The sequence below is a fragment of the Balaenoptera acutorostrata genome, chromosome 8 (genome assembly GCF_949987535.1).
Source record: "Balaenoptera acutorostrata chromosome 8, mBalAcu1.1, whole genome shotgun sequence".
In the NCBI taxonomy this organism is placed as follows: Eukaryota; Metazoa; Chordata; class Mammalia; order Artiodactyla; family Balaenopteridae; genus Balaenoptera; species Balaenoptera acutorostrata.
The window spans coordinates 102,571,774-102,593,365 of NC_080071.1; the positions used below are offsets into that span (position 1 = coordinate 102,571,774).

At 51.1% G+C, this 21,592-nt stretch overlaps 1 protein-coding gene across 2 annotated transcripts in view; it reads left to right on the plus strand.

Moving 5' to 3' along the window:
• Positions 1–6,644: 6,644 nt before the first annotated feature.
• LIMS2 (LIM zinc finger domain containing 2) overlaps positions 6,645–21,592 on the plus strand; it is a 36,028-nt gene continuing 21,080 nt past the window's right edge. Inside the window, exon 1 of one of the 2 annotated variants that reach the window (XM_057551119.1) lies at positions 6,645–6,804. In XM_057551119.1, the coding sequence (XP_057407102.1) occupies positions 6,794–6,804 (11 nt within the window). In that variant the 5' untranslated portion in view covers positions 6,645–6,793. Of the gene's footprint in view, positions 6,805–20,090; positions 20,192–21,592 lie in introns of those variants that run through there. The other variant, XM_057551118.1, reaches the window with a different exon arrangement.

The following is a 21,592-nucleotide window of genomic DNA, read 5'->3' on the forward strand; positions in this document are numbered from 1 at the left end:
ACGTGTGTAAAACTGACCAGGAATGTGTAAAACAATGTTCATTTAACAAATATTTACTGAGCAGCTTCTCTGGTCCAGGGCGTAGAGCAGTGAACAGGGCAGGAGCCCTGTTTACATTCTGGTGTCTAGCATATTTATAGCATGAAGGCAAGTCATTTTAAACAACATGTCAATACAGTATAACATCACTGGTTCCAGCAAATGGCTGAGTGCCTGCTCTAGATCTAGCTGGCCCTCTTGGGTGCTATGTTGTGTAAAAGTTCAACAGTTCCAACCTCGAGGGGTGTAACGTTTGATTGAAAAACGAAAGCCAGTCATCCTCATAAAAGTTGTGCACACGAATGCCGGCCCACCCCTAGCAAGCACCACAAGTCCCGGGAGATCCCGGAGCAGCATTAACGTACTACACAGTGTGACTGATGCCCAGAGCGGGACGACTGGGGTTGCCCTGCTAAGTGCCAATCAGTGTGGACATCTGCCGTGAAGAAACAGAGCATGGAACTGCAAACCCAGAAGGAGCACAGAATAACTCTGCAAAAAGATCACCAAATAACTCTGCCCAAATGAGACAGGAACAAAGGGGTCGTCAGCACCCATCTTGGATGGTGCAACTCAAGGTAATTTTTCTTCTTTCTACTTCTGGGCATTTCCCAATACAATGAAATTGTTATAGTAGAAGATTATAATTGATTTGACACAAATAATCCTGAGAATTTCCTTCATGGGGAAACAGTAACTGGCAGGGAGGTGTCTTAGTAAGCGTTCTTGGGTTATTCCATGTGGTTGCAGGTTCTCTCTTCTTGTGCCCTTGTCGGGGGGTGGCTTTGGCCTGTGTACCTGTTCTAAGCATCAGGCTTCCCAGGGGCTCATGAACCCAGTTTAGTGAATGCTCAGTCTAGCAGCTGCCAAACGAAGGCCACCCGGGACGGCTGCACCTCTGCTGGCCCCTCTGAATTCAGAGGGCAGCTGTCGCTCCATTTGTTCTGCAGCCCTGGCTCCCGGCGGCAGGGCATAGACTTTCAATGGCCCGCCCAGCAGGCGCCTCCCCAGGGAGGCCGGCCCTTCCTTCCTCGGCTTCCTCCATCTTCTCCGGATCCCAGAAGCACCTCCTGCCCCCCCACCAGCTGCAGCCCAGCCTTCTGTCCAGGGAGAGATGGGGCTGAAATGCTTGGGGACCCCGCGGTGACCGGACACTCCCAGGGGCTGCCTGGGCCTTCTCCACGTGGCCACGCCAGGAGGGCCAGGCGGCTGCTCTTCCCCAGAGAAGTGGCTGGCGGTGCCCAGGGCAGGAGGCGGCAGGAGGAGGCGGAGTGGCGACTCAGCCCTCTGAGGTAGAGACGCTGCGTGGTGCCCAGCGAGGGGCGCCTTTTGCTCTTGAGATGTGCGTGGGGCCCTGTTCCTGGTTCTCCCTGCCATTCCCTTTATGCCTTCTAAGTGGTCTCGCTAAGGTCGCTGATGGGGCAAGGGACCAGCCCTGGGGGAATGCCCAGCTTACCTTGGCCGGATGCTGGGCCTCCTGCTGGGCAGGCCAAGGATGGACAGGCTGCGGGTGGCCGTGGGCACAGCCGATCTTTATTCTGGACACGGGATGGAGATGCTCCGATGGGGAGGTTGGCGGTTGGTCGTCCTCGTGGGAAAGGGAAAGTGAAACGGACCTCGGCGCATGGAAGAAAGGTGCTTTTAGAAGCAGGGAGAGGCTGGGGACCCTGCAGGTGAAGAACTCTGTGGTCACCGTGCACAGGTGGTTTCTTGTTGGGTGACGGAGGCCATGATGTTTGAGGTGCAAAAACGTGGCGTTGCTGAATGCCTGCTGGGGGCTGTTCTCTGGCCACTCTTGTTCCAAACTCGGGAGTTGAGTCAAGTCTGCCCCAGAGCCAAGGTAAGACTGAGATGCGTTTTCCTCTTCAAAGTTCAAGGCAGGCCGTCTTTGGAGAGGAAGCCGAGCCACGAGTGGCGAAGCTCCTTGGCTTAGCAGCACCCCTGAGTGAACCAGGCTCTGAAGAAGCGTCCTGGGTTCTCCTTACCCTGAAGAAGGTCTCTGGGTCTCTTTGTTCTACAAGTGTTACAAGAATTAGTGGGTTACGATTCCACCAGCTTATTTCACTGCACGCTGCGTGGTCCGAGAAGAAGTAAGGACATTTTGTGCTGGTCAGACAGTGTGTTCTGAGGGCATGCTCATATTTTAAAATAGAAAAGTGTATTTGTCAAAATGACAAATGTTCTGGTGTCTGTGGGTGTGCTGCCCGCTATTCACTTCTCAGCCTGGGAAGCCTGGGCGGGGGAGAGGCTCCGGCTGGGACAGTCCAGGTGCTTCCCTGGCCCTCCCCAGGGATTCTCGCAGGCCACTTCTGGAACAAACTTTAGACTCGAAGGAGCTGGCTGATTTGAGTAATGTATTATTCCTGCCCTACGAGGACCAGTGCTTGATCACCCCCAACACCCTGAGAGGGAAATGCCCAGACCAGACGCAGGGGGAGAGACCCCTGGGGCCCTCACATCACATGGGCTGCTGTTAACCAGGCGTGACACCCGTCCTGCCTGCTGGGAAGGCCCCTCTGCTCCTGCCCTGGCAGGAGAGACCCTGAGACCACCCTGATACCTCCTTCTCCGTCCCATTGCCACATGGGGGAAGGGCCCTGGCTCTAGAGAGAAGGCCACTCGAGGCACCTGGAGACCCCCAGTTCCCACTGCCCTCATCCTACTGATTAGGCCATGCTGGCTGAGGGAGGCCCAACCCCTCCTTTGGCCCCCATGACTCCCAGCCCCCCACCATGGGACCCCTGGGCACAGGGCTAGCTCAGGTGTGGTGCTGGGCTGGAGTGGGGAGTGAGAGGGTGGATGGGCGGGGCAGCCAGGGAAACGCCCTGGGAAGGGGGTGCTTACAGATGCCCCGAGGCCCAGAGGGTGTGGAGCCTGCGCCTGGGGGGACCCCACGCCTCCGGGTCCCTTCTAGGACAGCTCCCGTGTCGCTCCCCTGCTTGCTTTGTGGCCCAGCCTTGGCCTGTGACGTCTCAAAGCCTCATCTGTCCTGCTCTGAATCATCACATTACGTGGGTGATTCAAGCCTCACTTCTGAGTGTCATCAGGGGCTCCCCCACTGTCAAACCCCAGCCTCCTAACTGCACCCTTTCCTCCTCTCTCCCTCCCACGTCTCTGCCCGCCTAGAGCAGGATTTCTCCAAGCAGTTATAATATTCCCTGTCACCTCCATTCTCCCCCTAGGGTGCTGCATGCCCCACCGCAGGGAGCACCGTCTGCATGACCACAGTGAGGAGTGCTCCTAGGAGTGGGGCATTGCAGGGTCCCCCCACACCCGTCCAGCTGGACTCAGGTCCCCGCACACGCATGGCCTGCTCTTGCCACCAAACCGAGGTCCCTCCCTGCCCTGCAACCGGAGCAGCTTGCACATGGGAGCAGTCATGCCCTCCGGGCTTCTGTGACACCTCACCCCTCTCCTCCTCACTCCCTGGTCCCCTGACCTCTCACCCTTGGAGGGCTCCTGGCTCAGCACAGACACCGTCAGTGACCTCATGAGCCCCAGGGTTGAAACTCCATCTGCACCAAACCTTCCACATCTTTGCAGAGATGGGACCTCTCTGAGCTCCAGGTTCACAGTGCCCACTCCCCTGCCACCTTCCCTGGGATGTGCAACCATGTGTTTATGGTTTCCTTTGCTGTGCAAAAGCTTTTAAGTTTCATTTGGTCCCATTTGTTTATTTTTGTTTTTATTTCCATTTCTCTAGGAGGTGGGTCAAAAAGGATCTTGCTGTGATTTACATCATAGAGTGTTCTGCCTATGTTTTCCTCTAAGAGTTTGATAGTGTCTGGCCTTACATTTAGCTCTTTAATCGATTTTGAGTTTATTTTTGTGTATGGTGTTAGGGAGTGTTCTAATTTCATTCTTTTACATGTAGTTGTCCAGTTTTCCCAGCACCACTTATTGAAGAGGCTGTCTTTTCTCCATTGTATATGCTTGCCTCCTTTATCAAAGATAAGGTGACCATATGTGTGTGGGTTTATCTCGGCTTGCTATCCTGTTCCATTGATCTATGTTTCTGTTTTTGTGCCAGTACCATACTGTCTTCATTACTATAGCTTTGTTGCATAGTCTGAAGTCCGGGAGCCTGATTCCTCCAGCTCCGTTTTTCTTTCTCAAGATTAAATGCACAAATCTTAACTGTACATGCCATGATTTTTGACAAATGCATACACTTGTGTGACCCAAGCCCCTATTAAGATATAGAACATTATCATCACCCCCAAAAGTTTCTTCATGCCCCTTTCCAGCCAATCCTTGCCCCCCACGCACACCCTGAGGCAGCCACCATCCTGAATTTTTTCCACCACCGGCCAGTTTCTCTGCTGTAGAGCTTGATGTAAATGGAGCAGGCGCTCTTTTGCGTACGGCTTCTTTCACTCAGAGTCATGCCTGGAGATTCATCCACGTTGGTGTCAGTGTTGTGTCTGTCCTTTCTTAGACTCCGCCCCTGCGCTCTGGCCCCACCCTCTCCCTTATTCCCCATGCCCCGCCCTCCCGCTCTCCAGACCACCTTCTTTCTGACCTCAGAGCCCCTGAACTTGCTGTTTTTTCCGCCAACTCTTTTCCTCATTCAAGCGTCACCTCCACTCGCCCCTCCACTCTAAAGCAGCCCCATACGCTGCCTTTTCTTTGCAGCACTTGTCCCTGTCTAAAATCATGTTTACTTGTTTACAGCCTGTCCCCCGCCCCAGCTAAACTCAGTGAGAGCTTGGCCCAGGTCCTCTTGTTCACAGCTGTACCCCCGGTGCTCATACACCATGAATAGTCTTGAATGAAGGGGTGATGAGTGAGTGAACATCTGAATAACCACTGCCAGGAGACTGCACGCTCTTTCTTGCAAATCTGACCTGTAGCTGCACCGTAGGAGGCTGGCCCATGACTCCTGGAGGCTGCACATCTCCAGTGGGGCTGAACGATGCCACAGTCGCCACCCAGCTCTTGCTGAGTTTGCCCCCAGCACAGGGAAGAGGCACTCTGGATGATGGGTGAGCAGCAGAGGGCTCTGGTTTGGCCACAGGCAGATAGTCTCCTGCTCAGCAACAGTACAAAGGGAGGCTGGAAGGCTGGAGGGCAGGCATGGGATCCCCTACAGGTAGGGAGCAGGTCCCTTTGGTGTTTTGCCGTCTACTTTTCATCCCCTTTGGTTCCCACAGGACCCCAGTACTCGCTTAAGCATCCAGTCCATTTCTGGTGCACGGCCCCCAGCACACGTGCTTCTCTGTGTTCACAATTACGGAAAGCATTTCTCTCTCAACAGGCAGACGACCCAAGAAATCATCCACATTTTACACTTAATCAACCAGCAAATTACAGTTAATCAGAATCTGCTAAGACATGTTCGCAAAAAGAACAACTGCAAACCACACTAGCTTCAAGGTATCAGCTACTTAGGAATAGGTGCCTTTTCCAAGCTTATTCTGCAGATATAAGGCTGCACGGTAGTATCAATTCATCTTTTGGAATTCCCTGCTTATTCATAGGTTGCTACTTTGCATGGCCATTTCTAGAGAGTCTTTGTCTGTTGCCAAGAAGTAATGCGCGACGTTCAGTCGGGTTAATAGACCAGGCTGCTCAGTTCTGCCTGCCTCCCCCCCGCCCCCGCCCCCCGACGGTGTCATGTGGGCCGTCTCCAATTATGAGCTGCACTCCACTGCCCCGCTAGAAATATCTGCCTTCGGGTAGAGTGAGGCTTTTGTTTTGTTTGTTTGTTTAACACTTTTATCAGAATAGATTCCCTAAATGGTTTTATGTCACCAGGTCACTTTAATGGCTCTCCTCTAGCTTACCAAGAGCGAGCGCTTCATCACAGGAAGGAGGAGTAGAACCTGGCCCTCCTCCCCAACTTCGGCGTTTGGTTTGTCTTCACAAAGTACCTTCTGCTGGGTTAGGGGGCTGCTCACAGACTTGGATGAAGTGGTAATTTCCTGGGGAGGGCACTAGGTAATCTCCTGGCCTGGCATCTAAGTATGCAGAGCCAGGCTCCTGACTCCGAGGGGCGCCCCTCGACCTTGACCTCCCTGGAGGCGGGGCTGCGTGCACTGGGAGTCCCCAGCGCCCCGGGAGGGAGTCGGTGCCCAGAAACATCCGTCTGCGGAATTAAAGCGCGAAGGTGACCCCCTTTCCTGCCCGGGGCCGCAGCGGGGACTCCGGGCTTGGGGGCCAGCGGGGAGGGAGGTGGTCTCAGCACCGCCGCTCTCTCCCCCGTCCTCCCGCCCCCTGCGTGTGTTCGCGTTCCAGGGCGGCCCGGGACAGCGGAGGGGGAGCGCCGGGTGGGGCGCCCCGGCGGGGCGAGGGGGCTCGTTCGCGTTTGTTATAACTTCCCTCCCTTTTAAAGGAAAGCTATGCCCGGAATCCGGGAGGCGGCGGGCGAAGCCGGCGGGGAGGACGTGACCCGCGCCCGCCGCAGGCCGAGCTCGCGTGTCCCCCGAGACAAGGCGGCGCGGGTGGCGCGGCGCCCCCCTCCCCGCGCTCCAGCGTTGGGCTCCCAGCGCCTCGCCCGCCCCCGCCCACACCTCGTGGGCGGGGCGCCCCCCCCCCCCCCCACCCCGCTCTCCGGCCGCGGCCCCCACCTCCCGCTCGGCGGGCTGGGCTGGGCTGGGCTGGGCTGGGCTGCGCGGCGGGCGGAGCGGCTCCCGGCCTTTTTTGGGCGTCTCCTCGCTCCGCGCGGACCTGCGGGCGGGCGCTCGGCGGGCGGCGGCGGCGGCGGCGGCTCTGGGGGTCCCGAGGCGACCCCGGTTCGGCGCGCTCGGCCACCATGACGGGAAGGTAACTGCCCCCGGGCGGAGGGCGCCGCTGGCCAGGGAGGGGGGCTGCGCGACAGGACCCCCGCCCGCCCGGAGCCCTTCCCGCACGCCGGCCTCGCGCGGCCCCTCCACCTCGACCGCTCCCGGGCGGCAGCGCCGGTCAGGTCAGCGGCCCCTGCCCCGCGCGTCCCGCCCTCCCGCCGGCCCCGCGCAGCGGCAGGTGAAGGGCCTGCCCCGCACGATGGGGCCATTAGCCCCGCCCCTCCGGAGAACCAGGGCTCGGGGCTCGGAGGGGCCGGGGACTTGCTCAAGGTCACAGCCAACTAAAGGGCAAGGCGTCAAAACCCAGGCTGTCGGCTTCTTCCAGCTTCCCTGTGTGATCTGTGAGGCCTCACCTCTGGAGCCTCTGTTCCCTCTTTTGTAAGCCAGGAATGGTAAAAATGGTAAAAGGTCTGACTGGGGGCCTGGCCAGAACTGCCCCCAAACATAGGTTGCATGGGGATGGGCTGGGGGCAGGAAACTCCCCCAGGGCTGGCCCAGGTTCTGCTCTCATACCCCTTGTGGCCATTTCACAGATGGGGTGACTGAGGCCACAGAGCCCGAGTGACTCACCAGGCCAGTCACATGTCCACCAGTTTCTGGCCGGTGTTGGCCTCTGCGGCCCTTTCTGGAACGTGGCTGGGTACAAGTGCATGACTCACGGCTGGGTGGGAGGAGCTGGTCTCTGAGGTCCGGGCGCCCCCTTCCAGCCAATCCCTGGGAGGAGGATGCTCTTCTTCACCACCCCTTGACTTGGGCGGAAGGGTGGAGGGGACCCCGTGGGTTTGCTGGGGAAAGGGGCTTGGAGAGGCAGTGCCCAGGAATGGGGAGCGGCCACTCGGGACAGGGTGGTGGACCCAAACCTAGGTGATGTGCAGGGCGGTCACCCAGCCTGCAGGGGCACATTGATCACTATTAAGGCTGTGGCCCCGAGTCTTAGGGCAGCCCCAGGAACCAGCACGGGTCCTGTCACCTGGGGAGTCCTGTGCTTCATATGCAATTTGCTGCCCACTTCGCAGACCTCCTGTCCCGACCCAAGTCTGTGGACAAAGCCAGCCCCCAGTGCTCACCCCTCCTGGTGCGCTCGTGTCCTCCGGTCCCTCGCAGGGCGCCCCAGCCGGCTGCCTCGCTCCGCACCCTCAGAGCTTCCGAGGGAAAGAAGGGGGAGAGAACAGGGACAGAATCAGGAGCAGCGACAGATGGATGGGTGGTGGGGTGGGGGTGGGACGCGCGGCAGGCGGTTCTCCAGGCGCAGAAGAGATCGTAGGGCAGAGCCGCAGGGTGCCAGCTTCTGTAGCAGCTTCTGCCCAGATGCCCTGGGTGGGCGTTGAGGCAGAAACCCAGACGCACCTCTGTTCCCTCAGCAGGAGTCCTCTCAACCCTGAGTCCCGGGGGTCTTCCGGGGAGAGGGGGGCCGTCGGGTCAGCCAGACGCGGCCCGGCAGGAGAAGCTGGGAAGGCAGGCGGTGGAGGGGGGGCGTGGCAGAGGCCAGCCTGCCCCAGCTGCTGCCTGGCTCCAGCGGGCTCCCTGAGCCTGAAAGATGCTGGTCGTCAAGTGACACGGACCAGAGTGAGCCGTGGAAAACACTGAGTCGGGTTTTTCCTTGTGAAAGTAAAGCTGCTCATCTTAGAGAGTTAGGAAAAACCCAGAAACAAAAAAGGTAACAGAAACATTAGAAGAAAGAAAGAAAACACCGGCAGTTCCACTCCTCAGAAATGCCCTCAGGAACATTTTGGTGGCTTTCTTCTTTTCTTGTGGTGTATTCATTCTCCTGCTCATTTGTTTTTCACAAGCTGTGAGTGGTCTCCACCCTCCTTTGAAGTTTGCCTACCACATGCGGCGTCATGCCAGGGCTGGCTAGCCTCCCCTCCCCACACAGGCATAGGGGCCAGGCTGGCAGAGCAATGGACATTCTACCCAATCTTTGGGGTGGGCGAGGTTTTTCCTGTCCCAGAAGCTGTGAAGTTTCATTTTCATGCCACCATGCCCTCCGCACGTCCACTGCCCCCACGAGATGCCAGGGCAGTTCTCACACCTGGATGCTGGTTCTCCCCACATCATCCCTTGCTGCCCAGACCAGGCTGACCTTTGGAAATGACCCTGTCCTTGTACACCTCATGCACCTTCTGGGGCTCTCCCTGCCAACGGCGTGAAGTCCCAGCCCTCCATGGGACTGGAGCAGATGAGACCAGAGGGAGGGCAGTGGGGAGCCACTGAAGTGACCTGGAGTGACGCGCATGACCGGGCACTTTGGAAATACTCCTCTGGGGCTGCTGAGGAAGAGGTGGGGAAGGAGACTGGCCAGGAGGCAAGCAACGAGAGAGCCTCTCCTTGGGAGCCACGGGACTCGAGAAGACTAGACGGACTCAGGGGACCTGGGGGGTGGAGTCTGGACCCCGGGCGGATCCAGGAAGAAGATACCCAGTTTGTGGTGGCAGGTGTGGGAGTGGACACAGAGCTAGTTTGGGCCATGAAGCATTCGAAGAGCTGTGGTGAGCCTAGGGGGAAACCCTGAGACTGGACATGAGGGCCTGCAGCCCAGGAGAGGGCTGAGCTAGGGCGGAAGAGTGAATGAGGCCTGGAACGTGGGCGTGGTTGCTTAGGGAGCAGCTGTGCTGTGGGAAGAGGCTCAGCCCCAGCTGCAGCCCTGGGGACTCTGGACCTTGAAAACACCGCATCTTTGTCCCAGCTGAAGGGGCCTTTGGCATCACCGGTTTTCAAGCCCGAGTGGGTTACATCCCCTCCCCAGGGACCTGGCCTGGCAGCAGCTCTCTTCCAGAGGGAGCCTGGGACCTGGTGTTCGCAGCAGTGTGACTCAGTGGCTTGGCCTACCCACCAGGTCCCACCCACCACATGACCGGCATCCGCAGAGGCTGCCAGATCCCAGCCGGGTCCCACGCTCGGTACGGTGCAGAGTGGGGCTGCTAGAGCTCTGTCCTCACACCTACCAGCCTCCCCCGACCCCGATGGTGCTCCCAGCTGTTCCCCACCCTCCTCAGGAATATGGCCAGTGACCCCTCAGCAGAGCAACCTGCCGGGGTGCGGCTAGGGTGGCAGCCAGAGCCCTCAGGACAGCACATGGGGCTGTGATGGAGTCAAGGGTTTAAGCAAAGTGGGAAGCGGGTGACACGGGATGTGCAGCGGAGGCCTGAGCCCCAGGCTGGGCCCCGCCCATGGCCCCTCACCCCCTCCCTTTTCCTCTGCTTCTAGTGTAGACTCCCCTCTCCGGCTGGCCTGACCTGTAGCGTGTGCCCAGTTCCGTACTATGACAACACCTCTACCTGGGCTCACTTCAGGCTACCCATGTGATGTGAACCCGTTCACGAAGTTCCTGAAAACTGAGCAGTGTGCAGTGTGAGCTGGCACGGGGTGACCCGGGCACACGGCTGGGGAGAGGGACCAGGCGTTCCCTGCACAGCGGCTGGCCCGCCTCTGCGGCGACACAGCTGCTCCCTGCTCCCACCTACCACGTGCAGATTCTCACTTAAACCTTCCTGGGGGCTTCATTTCCAGGTGGGGAGCGGGGCAGAGGGAGGTACCTGAACTGTCCTCCTTGTGCTGTTTATTCAGATCTTCCGAATTTCTGATGATGTCTATTTACTCGAATTTCCCGTGAGGCAAGAAGGTTGGAATACACCGTTCATCATCTCAGGCATGCCAAAGGATCTGGGCGAGTCGTCTTCAGCCCCCCAGTGAGCTTGGCTCTGGCGGAGAGGCTGTTTGTGGTGGTGTCGCTGGCTCCCCTGGGGGTGGCACTAACCACTCAGCCAGAGAGGCAGCGCCATCTCATGCCTTGCTGGCGGCTGCCCTGGCCCTTGTCTCTGCCCTAGTAAGTGACATAGTTGCATTCATCACTACGTGTGTGCTGCTTAAACATTTGAGATAGGAATCCCATGCCATGAAATTCACTGTTTCAGAGTGTACAGGTCAGTGGCTTTTAGTACATTCACCAGGTTATGCAACCATCACTACTAATTCTAGAACATTTTCATCACTCCCAAAAGAAACCCATTTGCAGCCAATTTCCCCCCTCCCCCAGCCCTTGGCAATTCCTAGTCTGCTTTCCGTCTCTACAGATTTGCCTGTTCTGGATGTTTCATATAGATGGAACCATACATTATGTCACCTTTTTTTTTTTTTTTTTTTTTTAAAGAGCAATTTTTTTTTTTAATTTATTTATTTATTTATTTATTTATTTATTTTTGGCTGTGCTGGGTCTTCGGTTCGTGCGAGGGCTTTCTCTAGTTGCGGCAAGTGGGGGCCACTCTTCATCGCGGTGCGCGGGCCTTTCACTATCGCGGCCCCTCCCGTTGCGGGGCACAGGCTCCAGACGCGCAGGCTCAGCAGCTGTGGCTCACGGGCCCAGCTGCTCCGTGGCATGTGGGATCTTCCCAGACCAGGGCTCGAACCCGTGTCTCCTGCATTAGCAGGCAGATTCTCAACCACTGCGCCACCAGGGAAGCCCTTTTTTTTTTTTTTTTTGCCTGGCTTCTTTCATTTAGCATCATGTTTTCAAGGTTCATTTATGTTGTCATATGAATCAGTACTTTGTTCCTTTTTTTAGCCAAATATTCCCTTATATGGATATACCACATTTTGTCTATATGTTCATCTGTGGTGGACATTTGAATTGTTTCCACTTTTGGCTCTTATGAATAATGCTGCTGTGAACATCCCTATATATATTTTCTGCTTTCTGGAGCATATACCTAGGAGTGGAATTGCTGAGTCACATAGTAACTCTATGTTAAGCTTTTTGAGGAATTGCCAAGCTGTTTTCTAAGTAACAGCACAATTTTTACATTCCCACCAGGAATGTGTGAGGGTTCCAGTTCTCCACATCCTAATTAATACATCATTATCTGCATTAGTAGGTGTAAAGTGGTATCACATTATAGTTTTGACTTTTATTTCCCTAGTGACTTGTGATGTTGGACAACTTTTCAGGTGCTTATTGGCCACTTGTATATCTTCTTTGGAGAAATGTCTACTCAAATTCTGTACCCATTTAAAAATTGGATTCTTTTTATTGTTGGGTTGTAAGAGTTCTTTTTGTATTCTGGATATTAGACACTTGTCAGATATATGATTTGCAAATACTTTCTGCTGTGGATTGTCTTTTAACTTTCCTGAGTGTCCTTCAATGCACAAAAGTTTTAAATTTTGATGAAGTCCTATTTACCTATTTATTTTTGATTGCTTGAGTTTTTGGTTTCATATCTAGGAAACTGTTACCTAATCAATGGAGATTTATACCTATGTTTTTTCCTAGGAGTTCTTTAGTGTTAACTCTAATATTTCAGTTTTCAATCCATTATGAGTCAGTTTTTATTTTTATTTTTTATGAGTCAGTTTGTATATATGACCTGAAGTAGAGGATTAAAAGCATTCTTTTTCATGTGGTCATTAGTGGTTCTAGCATCATTTATTGACAAGACTATTCTTTCCTCAGTGAATTGTCTTGGCAGGCTTGTCAAAAATCAGTTGACCCTGGATGTATGGGATTATTTCTGAATTCTCAATCCGATTCCACTGATGTACGTGTTTATCCTTATGCCAGTACCATACTGTTTTGATTACTGTAACTCTGTAGTAAGTTATGAAATTGGGAAATGTGAGACCTCTGACTTTGTTCTTTTTCAAGTTGTTTTGAACAACTATTCTGAGTCCCTTGCATTTATTTCCATATGAATTTTAGGATTAGCTTGCCCATTTCTGTAAAAAAGGCAGTTGGAATTTTGATACGGATTGTGTTGAATCCATAGGTCATTTGGGGGGAAAGGTATTGCCATCTTAACAATGTTAGGTTTTCTAATCCATGAACATGGGATGTCTTTCCATTTATTTAGGTCTTCTTTTATTTCTTTCAACAATGTTGCATAGTTATCAGTGTATAAGGCTTACACTTCTTTGGTTAAATTTATTTCTAAGTAAGTATTTTTTTCTTATTTATTTATTTATTTTGGCTGCATTGGGCCTTCATTGCTGCGCACGGGCTTTCTCTAGTTGCGGCAAGCAGGGGCTACTCTTCATTGCGGTGCACGGGCTTCTCATTGTTGTGGCTTCTCTTGTTGCAGAGCACGGGCTCTAGGCGCACGGGCTTCAGTAGTTGTGGTTCACAGGCTCTAGAGCACAGGCTCAGTAGTTGTGTGCATGGGCTTAGTTGTTCCACGCATGTGGGATCTTCCTGGCCCAGGGCTCGAACCTGTGTCCCCTGCATTGGCAGGCAGATTCTTAACCACTGTGCCACCAGGGAAGCCCTGAATTTTTTCTTTTTGATGCTATTAAAAATGGAATTGTTTTATTAATTTTATATTCAGATTACTCATTGCTAGTGATTTTTTGTATATTGTTCTTTTATCCTGCAACCTTGGTGAATTAATTTACTAGCTGTAATAGGTTTGTGTGTGTGTGTGTGTGTGTGTGTGTGTGTGTCAGGGGGGAGTTCTTTAGGGTTTTCTATATATAAGAAAATGTGATGCACAATTAGAGATAGTTTTACTCCTTCTTTCCAATCTGGATGCCTTTCATTTCCTTTTCCTGCCTAGTTGTCTTTGCTAGAACCTCCAGTGCAATGTTGAAAAGAAATGAGAAGGCTGGATATCTTGTCTTGTTCTTGACCTTAGAGGGAAACCTTTCAGTCTTTTACAATTAAGTATGATGTTAGCTGTGGTTTTTTTGCAGTTTGAAGTAATTCCCTTCTATTCCTAGATCCTTGAGGTTTTTTTTTGTTTTGTTTTGTTTTAATCATGAAAGGTGTTGGATTTTGTTAAGTGTGTTTTCTGCATTCACTGAGATGATCATGTGGTGTTTTCCCTTTATTCTATTGATATGATGTATCAATTTTGTAATGTTAAAACAACCTTATCTTCCTGAAATAAATCCCATTTGGTCATGTTGTTTAATACTTTTTATAGGCTTCTAGATTCAGTTTTGTTGAGGACATCTGTATTCATAAGGGATATCGATCTGTAGTTTTCTTGTGATGTCATTGTCTGGTGTTGGTATTAGGGCAATACTGGCCTCACTGAGTTAAGGTGTTCCCTCTTGGTTGATTTTTGGGAAGATTTTTGTGAAGGACTGGTGTTAATTCTACTTAAACATTTGATAAAATTCTCTAATAAAACCATCTGGTCCTGGGGTCCTCTTTGTGGGAAGTATTTTTTTCTTTTCCTTTTTTAAAAAATTACTAACCTATTCCCTGTACTTGTTACTGGTCTATTTGGATTTTCTGTTTCTTCTTGAGTCAATTTGGGTAATTTATATCTTTCTAGGAATTTGTCCATTTCAACTAGGTTATTTAATTTGTTGGCATATGATTGTTCATAGTATTTCCTTACAATCCTTTAAATTTCTCTAAGTTCAGTTCCTTGTTTCATTCTGATTTTTAGTCATTTGAATGTTCTCTTTTTTTGTTGGTCAGACTAGGTAAAGATTTGTTAAGTTTTGTTGATCTTATCAATGAACCAACTTTTGGTTTCATAGATTTTCTCTATTTCTTTCTAGTTTCTGTCTGATTTATTTCTGCTCTAATCTTTATTATTTCCTCCTTTTGCTTACTTTGAGTTTAGTTTACTCATCTGTTTCTAGTTCCTTAAAGTGGGAGGTTAGCTTATTGATTTGAGATTTTTTTTACTGTAGATATTTACGGTTATAAATTGAGTACCACTTGAGCTTCATCCAATAAATTTTGGTCTGTTGTGTTTTCATTTCATTCACTCCAAAGTATTTCCTAAATTCCCTTGTGTTTTCTTCTTTGATTCATTGGTTCTTTAGGAGTGTGTCATTTAATTTCCACATACTTGTGAATTTACTAACTTTCCTTTTATGATTGATTTTAATTTTATTCTGCTGTGGTCTGAGAATATGCTTCCTATGATCTCAATCATTTTAAATTTATTGAGGCTTGTTTTATGTCCTAATATATGGTCTGTCCTGGAGAATGTTCCATGTGCATTTAAGAAGAATGTATATTCTGCTATTGTTGGTTGGAGTGTTCTATAGATGTCTTTTAGGCCTAGTTGGCTTATAGTGTTGTTTATGTCTTCTATATCCTTGCTTAGCTTCTATATAATGGTCTATCCATTATTGACAGTGGAGTATTGAAGTCTCTAGCTATTATTTTTAAATTATCTATTTTTCTCTCAATTCTGTCAATTTTTGCTTCAGGTATTTTGGGACTTTGTTGTTAGGTGCCTATGTTTATACTTGTTATTTCTTCTTTATGGATTAACTCTTTTATCATCATAAAATGCCCTTCTTTGCTCTTGTAACAATTTTTGCCTTAAAGTCTATTTTGTCTGATAGTATAGCCACTCCAGTTCTCTTTTGTTTGCTGTTTGAATGGTCTATCTTTTCCATTCTTTTATTTTCAGCTTTTTGTGTTTTTGAATCTAAAGTGAATCTCTTGTAGAAAGCATATAGTTGGATCACATTTAAAATATCCATTTAAAAAAATTCAAAAAACTTTTAATTGGAAAGTTTAATCCATTTATATGTAATGTAATTACTGATAACTGGGGTTTACATCTGCCACTTTCCTATTTTTTTCTATTTGTCTTATGTCTTTTTTGTTTCTTAATTCCTACACCATTGCCTTCTTTTGTGTTAAATTATTTCATTATGCAGTCATCTTTAAAGCAGATTGGAAAAAAAGGTTTACAAACAAAAAATACATTTATACTGTCTTTTATATTTATCTTATGGTTACCTTTACTGCTCTTAATTTCTGTTTTGTTTTTAAATAATTTAACAGTTTCTTCTCTTTTTTTTTTCCTATTTATTTAGTTATTTTTTCCTGTGTTGGGACTTCGTTGCTCCGTGCGGGCTTTCTCTAGTTGCGGTGAGCAGGGGCTACTCTTCGTTGCAGTGCTCAGGCTTCTCATTGCAGTGGCTTCTCTTGTTGCAGAGCATGGACTCTAGGCATGCGGGCTTCAGTAGTTGTGGCCCATGGGCTCAGTAGTTGTGGCTCACAGGCTCTAGAGCACAGGCTCAGTTGTTGTGGAGGACAGGCTTAGTTGCTCCGAGGCATGTGGGATCTTCCCGGATGAGGGATTGAATTTGTGTCCCTGCTATGCTGGCAGGCGGATTCCTAACTGCCACTGCACCACCAGGGAAGCCCCTGCTCTTAATTTCTTCATGTGGATTCGAATTATTGTCTAGTGTCCTTTCATTTCACCCTGAAGGACTCTCTTTAGTATTTCTTTTCAACTCTAGGATTTGTTTTTGGTCCCATTTTATAATTTCTCTCTCTTTATTGATATTCTCCATTTGGTGAGACATTTTCATACTTTTCTTTAGTTTTTCAGACCTGGCTTCCTTTAGTTCTTTGAACGTATTTATATTAGCTGATTTGAGGTCTGTCTAGTAAGTCTAACATCTGGGCTTCCTCAGGGACAGTTTCTGTTGATTGCTCTTTTTTTTATGTGTCTAGGTCATTTTTTTTGTTGTTTCTTTGTGTGTATCATAATTTTTGCTGAGAACAGGACTTTTCAAATAAAATAATGTGGCAGCTCTGGAAACCAGATTCTCCCTACTCCCCAGGGTTTGTTGTTGCTGCTTATTGTTTGTTTAGTGATTTTTCTGAACCGATTCTATAAAGTCTGTATCTCTGTCATTTGTGGCCACTGAAGTCTCTGCCTGGTTAGTTTAGTAGTCAGCTAATGATTAGACAGAGATTTTCTTGAATGTCTGAAACCAGTAAGTCTCCCAGCCTTTACTGAAGGCTCTGAGTGTATGTTGGGGCACAGTTTCAACATCCAACCAGGCATTTTACAACTCCGCCTTAGTCTTCACTTCCTGATTGTACAGAGTCCAAAAGGTCCATCAGAAGTGAGAGCTTAGGACCTTCTAAGGACTTTCCTGAGCATGCACATAGCCCTGGGCATTCACATGGCCTTCTAGATTCCCAGGAATATGTCGGTTCTTTTCGAAGCCCCTAAGGACACCTCATTGCTTGGTTTTTCCTTTTCAGCTTTTGATTAGTCAATTGCCCAACTGTTACCCTTTGCCTGTGACAATGGCAGCTATGATAGTAATACATAGATAGTTGTGATAGTAAAATACATTTGGAAAACTCACCCCAGGAGAGGCTTTGAGCACTGGGTAAGTGTGAGTGAGGTCACATAAAAACCAGCCTTTCAAGCGGGATCTTCCAGGGAAGACCAGGTCATTCTCCTTTGGGAATGAAGCTCTGAAAGAGTTTCAGCCCTGTTCTGCTCCCTCATTACTGGGAATGCAGCCAGTTACTTTTCTAGGCAGCTATGAAGTTAGGAAGTGGGGATTAAGGACTAGGATAAATTAAAACACCATAAAGGTGTTCTTACCAAGATTCAGCTTTTATAACCCCCTCCCAGTTGGTTATATTTTTAATTTATCTATTGTTATTGAGGTATAATTGACATACAACATTATGTTAGTTTTTTTTTTTTTTAGTTTTTTATTTATTTATGGCTGTGTTGGGTCTTCGTTTCTGTGCGAGGGCTTTCTCCAGTTGTGGCAAGCGGGGGCCACTATTCATCGCGGTGCGTGGGGCTCTCACTATCGTGGCCTCACTTATTGTGGAGCACAGGCTCCAGACGCACAGGCTCAGTAATTGTGGCTCACGGGCCCAGTTGCTCCGCGGCATGTGGGATCCTCCCAGACCAGGGCTCGAACCCGTGTCCCCTGCATTGGCAGGCAGATTCTCAACCACTGCACCACCAGGGAAGCTCCTATGTTAGTTTTAGCTGTACAACATAATGATCTGATATTTGTATATATTGTGAAATGATCACCACAATAAGTCTAGTTAACATCTAGTTAACTAGACACCATAGTTATAAAAAATTTTTTTCCTTGTGATGAGGACTTTTAAGATTTATTCTCTTAGCAACTTTCAAATATGAAATACAGTATTATTAACTATAGTCATCATGCTGTACATTACATCCCCATGACTTATTTGTCTTATAAAAGGAAGTTTGTATCCTTTGACCCCCTTCACCCATTTCACCCATCCCCCCCCCCACCTCTGGCAACCATCAATCTGTTCTCTGTATCTGACCTAGGCTTTTTGTTTTGTTTTGTTTTTAAAATTCCAAGTATAAATGTGACCACACAGTATTAGTCTTTCTCTGTCTGACTTATTTCACTTAGCATAATATCCTCAAGTTTCATCCATATTTTCTCAAATGGCAAGATTTCATTCTTTTTTATGGCTGAATAGTATTCCCTTGCATTTATATATACCACATCTTCTTTATCCATTCATCCATTGATGGACACTTAGGTTGTTTCCATATTTTGGCTATTGTAAATAATGCTGCAATGAACATAGAGGTGTGTATATCTTTTCAAATTAGTGTTTTTGTTTTCTTCAGATAAATACTCAGAAGTGGAATTGCTGGATCATATGGTAGTTCTATTTTTAATTTTTTGAGGAACCTCTATACTGTTTTTCATGGTGGCTGCATCAATTTACATTCCCACCAACAGTGCAAGAGGGTTCCTTTTTCTCCACACCCTCACGTACACTTGTTATTTCTTGTCTTTTCGATAATAGCCTTTCTGACAGGTGTGATATCTCCTTGAGGTTTTGACTTGCATTTCCCTGATGATTAGTGATGTTGAGCATATTTTCATGTACCTGTTGGTCATCTGTATGTCTTCTCAGCAGTTTTTCTTGCTCTCTGGGTTACTGTAAGTCTTTGGTTAATTTACAGAGTTCTGAAAAAGGTGATGCTGACATTCTTTGCTAGTTTTTTCATTGCTTTTATGGAAAGACAAACTTTCAGAGGTCCTTATTCTGCCATTTTTGCTGACATCATTCTTACTGTGTTTTTGCAACTGTGTTCTCTGGAGCCAGAATGCTGGCCGGGGATCCCAGTGTGACTGGTACCTCCACCCCCACTGGTAAGAGGGGCCTAGGCCCTAGGCCATCGACTTGAAGCTGCTCTAAGAAAACTCTCTACACTAGCTTTCTTAAGCATTCATCTCTCTACATCAGCAGGTGGGAGGTGATCCTTCTGCTTGTTGGCTCCAGGCTCAGCTTCTCTCTGCCCTTTAGCCCCTGGGGCCACCTTTAAGAAAATATTTGTTGAATTGATCAGTGCTTGGTACCTTTGGAATTGAGCTGCTTTGACAAACTATACTGCACCCAATGCTTGTAGTCATCTGGCTGTGTTTGGGGGTTGACCCCCGGGGTGGTTAATGAGTACTTACTTCCTCGTGTTTGGATTTACTGGATGACGTGTGTTCCTCGGTGTCTGGGACTGGCATCTAAGTCTCGATGGATCCCCGCAGTTTCCTCCTGCCCCAGTGGTGGAGGACCAGCACCCTGGAATGGTGATGGAAGGCAGAGGAAGATACTGCTCATGCTTCCTGACCTCACTAGAAAGGTTTTTCAGGGAAATGGAATCTGTGTTATAGATTTCTGTGAGCGCTCTGGATCCTTATTTAATGCCGATCGTGGTGCCCGCCCGGCCAGCAGTGGCCACAGTTCAGATGCTGGCCGTGGGTGTTTGCACTGAGACCACAGTAACCCCGCCAGTCCCTTTAGGTAAAAATGCGTGGAAACGGTGCCTTCCTGGTGGTCTTCCATCAGATCCTGCAGCTTCTGCTTTCCGTGGTGAGCTGGGGGGCTGCCTGCCCTCTAGCTTTTGACAGTGTGGACCTCTTTTGGGGTGGATGGTTATTTGCTGGCCAGATCCAGGGACCGGGCTGCCCTGGTCTGGGTCTCCTAGGTGGCTGCAGGTTCTCAGGGAAGGGAACAAGGCAAACGTGGGCATGTGTGGGAATCCCTCATCAGCTTCTTGACTGTTTGCAGGATTCCTAAGCCGGCTCAGTCCCATACTGCCCTCCTCAGATGACTGTACCATCGTCAGCATGTCCAGGGGGCTTAGGGTTTCCTCGGAGGCTCCTGGCAACCCGGGATCTCCAGGCATCCTGCCCTGCCACTGTGGACTGGACCTCTCACCTCAGTGCTCTTTGGGATCTTCCCAGCGTGTCCCCTCCCCAGCCTGGACCCAACCCTGCCAGCCTCAGCTTTCACTGTGCTGCCCCCGCGGCGGGAACAATATCCTTTCTATTCGGAGTTGACTCTGCTGCCCTTTGGAGATCGCAGTGCGTAACGTGAGCTCCTGTGCAGAGGGGTGGGGGCCGAGGCGCCCCCTGCACGCCGGGCGTCCGGCCGCCCAGCCCGGCCGTTGGTGACTGCCCGCCGCCGCACCTGCCCTCCGAGGCTGGGGTGCGACGGCCGGTCGGAGCAGGCGGCCCGCGACGCGCCGGCAGGAGGAGGCCCGCGCCATGGCCGCCCGGCTGGGCGCGCTCGCCGCGTCGGGGCTGTACCGGCGGCGCCAGCACCGGCAGAGCTCGCCGCCCGCCGCGCCCGGGTAGGTGGCCGGGGGCAGGGCGGGGGCGCGGGGGACAATGGCCGGAAAGCTGCCGCCGCGGGCCTTTCCTCGGACGCCCGCCTGGCCCTTCCGACGGCGGCGGCGGCCCGGCTGCCCCGGGCGTGGGGACAGCGCCTGGCGTGGCGGCCATGGGGGGCAGGGCGCAGCTTAATCCAGCCGGGTTTGCGGTCCTGGGATCAGCGCTCTTGGGCAGGGCGCCTAGGATGGGGGCGCTCAGATAAGCTGCCCGAGGTAACCGCCACGACTGCTTTCAGACTCGGACCGCTTTCTGGCCGCTTTCTAGATGAGCACCCTGGGTGGTCAGGGAACCCGCTGGACATCACCCATCCAAAAAATGGCTAAGCTGTGACTTAAAGCCAGTTTGCACTGACTCTAAAGCCTGAACTGCTTTATCCCGGGGAGAACTGCCAGTGTAGACAAATGAGGAGCGCTTCCTTTGGGACTGGCAGGGGGAACCTGTGGGTACGGGATGGACCTCAGGGCATCTCCGAGGATGAGTTAGCCTGGGTGGGGAGGGCCCGAGGGGGCACTTAGATGGTGGAGCCCCCGGAGTGAGGGTGGGGCTGGGGGAGGGGCTCCTGGACATGTTGAAGTTGCAGGGAGTGAGAGCGGTGAGGGCTGTGGGCTTGGGGTCTTTGGCATCAAAATAGCAGGTGGGACCCTCAGAGGCGTGGGGGAGGAGCTGTGGGAAGGAGGTGGGGTTTGGGAGGGGGTGGGCATTCAGGGAGGAGACAGAGCAGCAGTCACAGAGGTGGGCGGCCTGGCGGGTCTGGGAGGGGAGGAGAGCGAACCCAGAGGCTGATGCTCCGCGGTGAAAGTGCGGCCCACTGTGTGCTCACGGTGCGCGCGTGGCCAGGGCAGCCTTCCGGAGCGGGGCTGAGGGTTGAGCCCTCAAAGGTGTCTGGGAGGCCGTCAGGTGGGGAGCGGGGAGCAGAGGCTGCAGAGGGCCACCCGCGGGATACCTGCTGTAGCCGGGCTTGCACCTGCATCCGTGTCTCAGGCCCCTCACTAGGGGCCACACCAGGATGGGCACTGGACAAGCCCACTGCTCCGGTGGGGAATCCGGAGCGCGGGAGGCCGAGTGACTTACCTGGGTGAACGAGAACCCTCACCCGTTGGCCTCTGGATGACCCTGGACGTCTGTGGAGTGAGCCGGGAGTGGGCGACCAGGGCCCTGATGGGCCAGAGGCCAAGCTGGAGGCTGGTTTCACTGTATGAATGCAGCACAAGAACTCGGCCCAGATGAAAGGAGGGCAGGGCTGATGGTGAAGATCAGGCCTCAGGAAAGTCCCGTGCACACACGCATGCACACGCATTCATATGCCAACCTCAGCTCGATGTTTCTTCGAGCTTCTGGCTTGTGACTGACTGCTGTGCGGG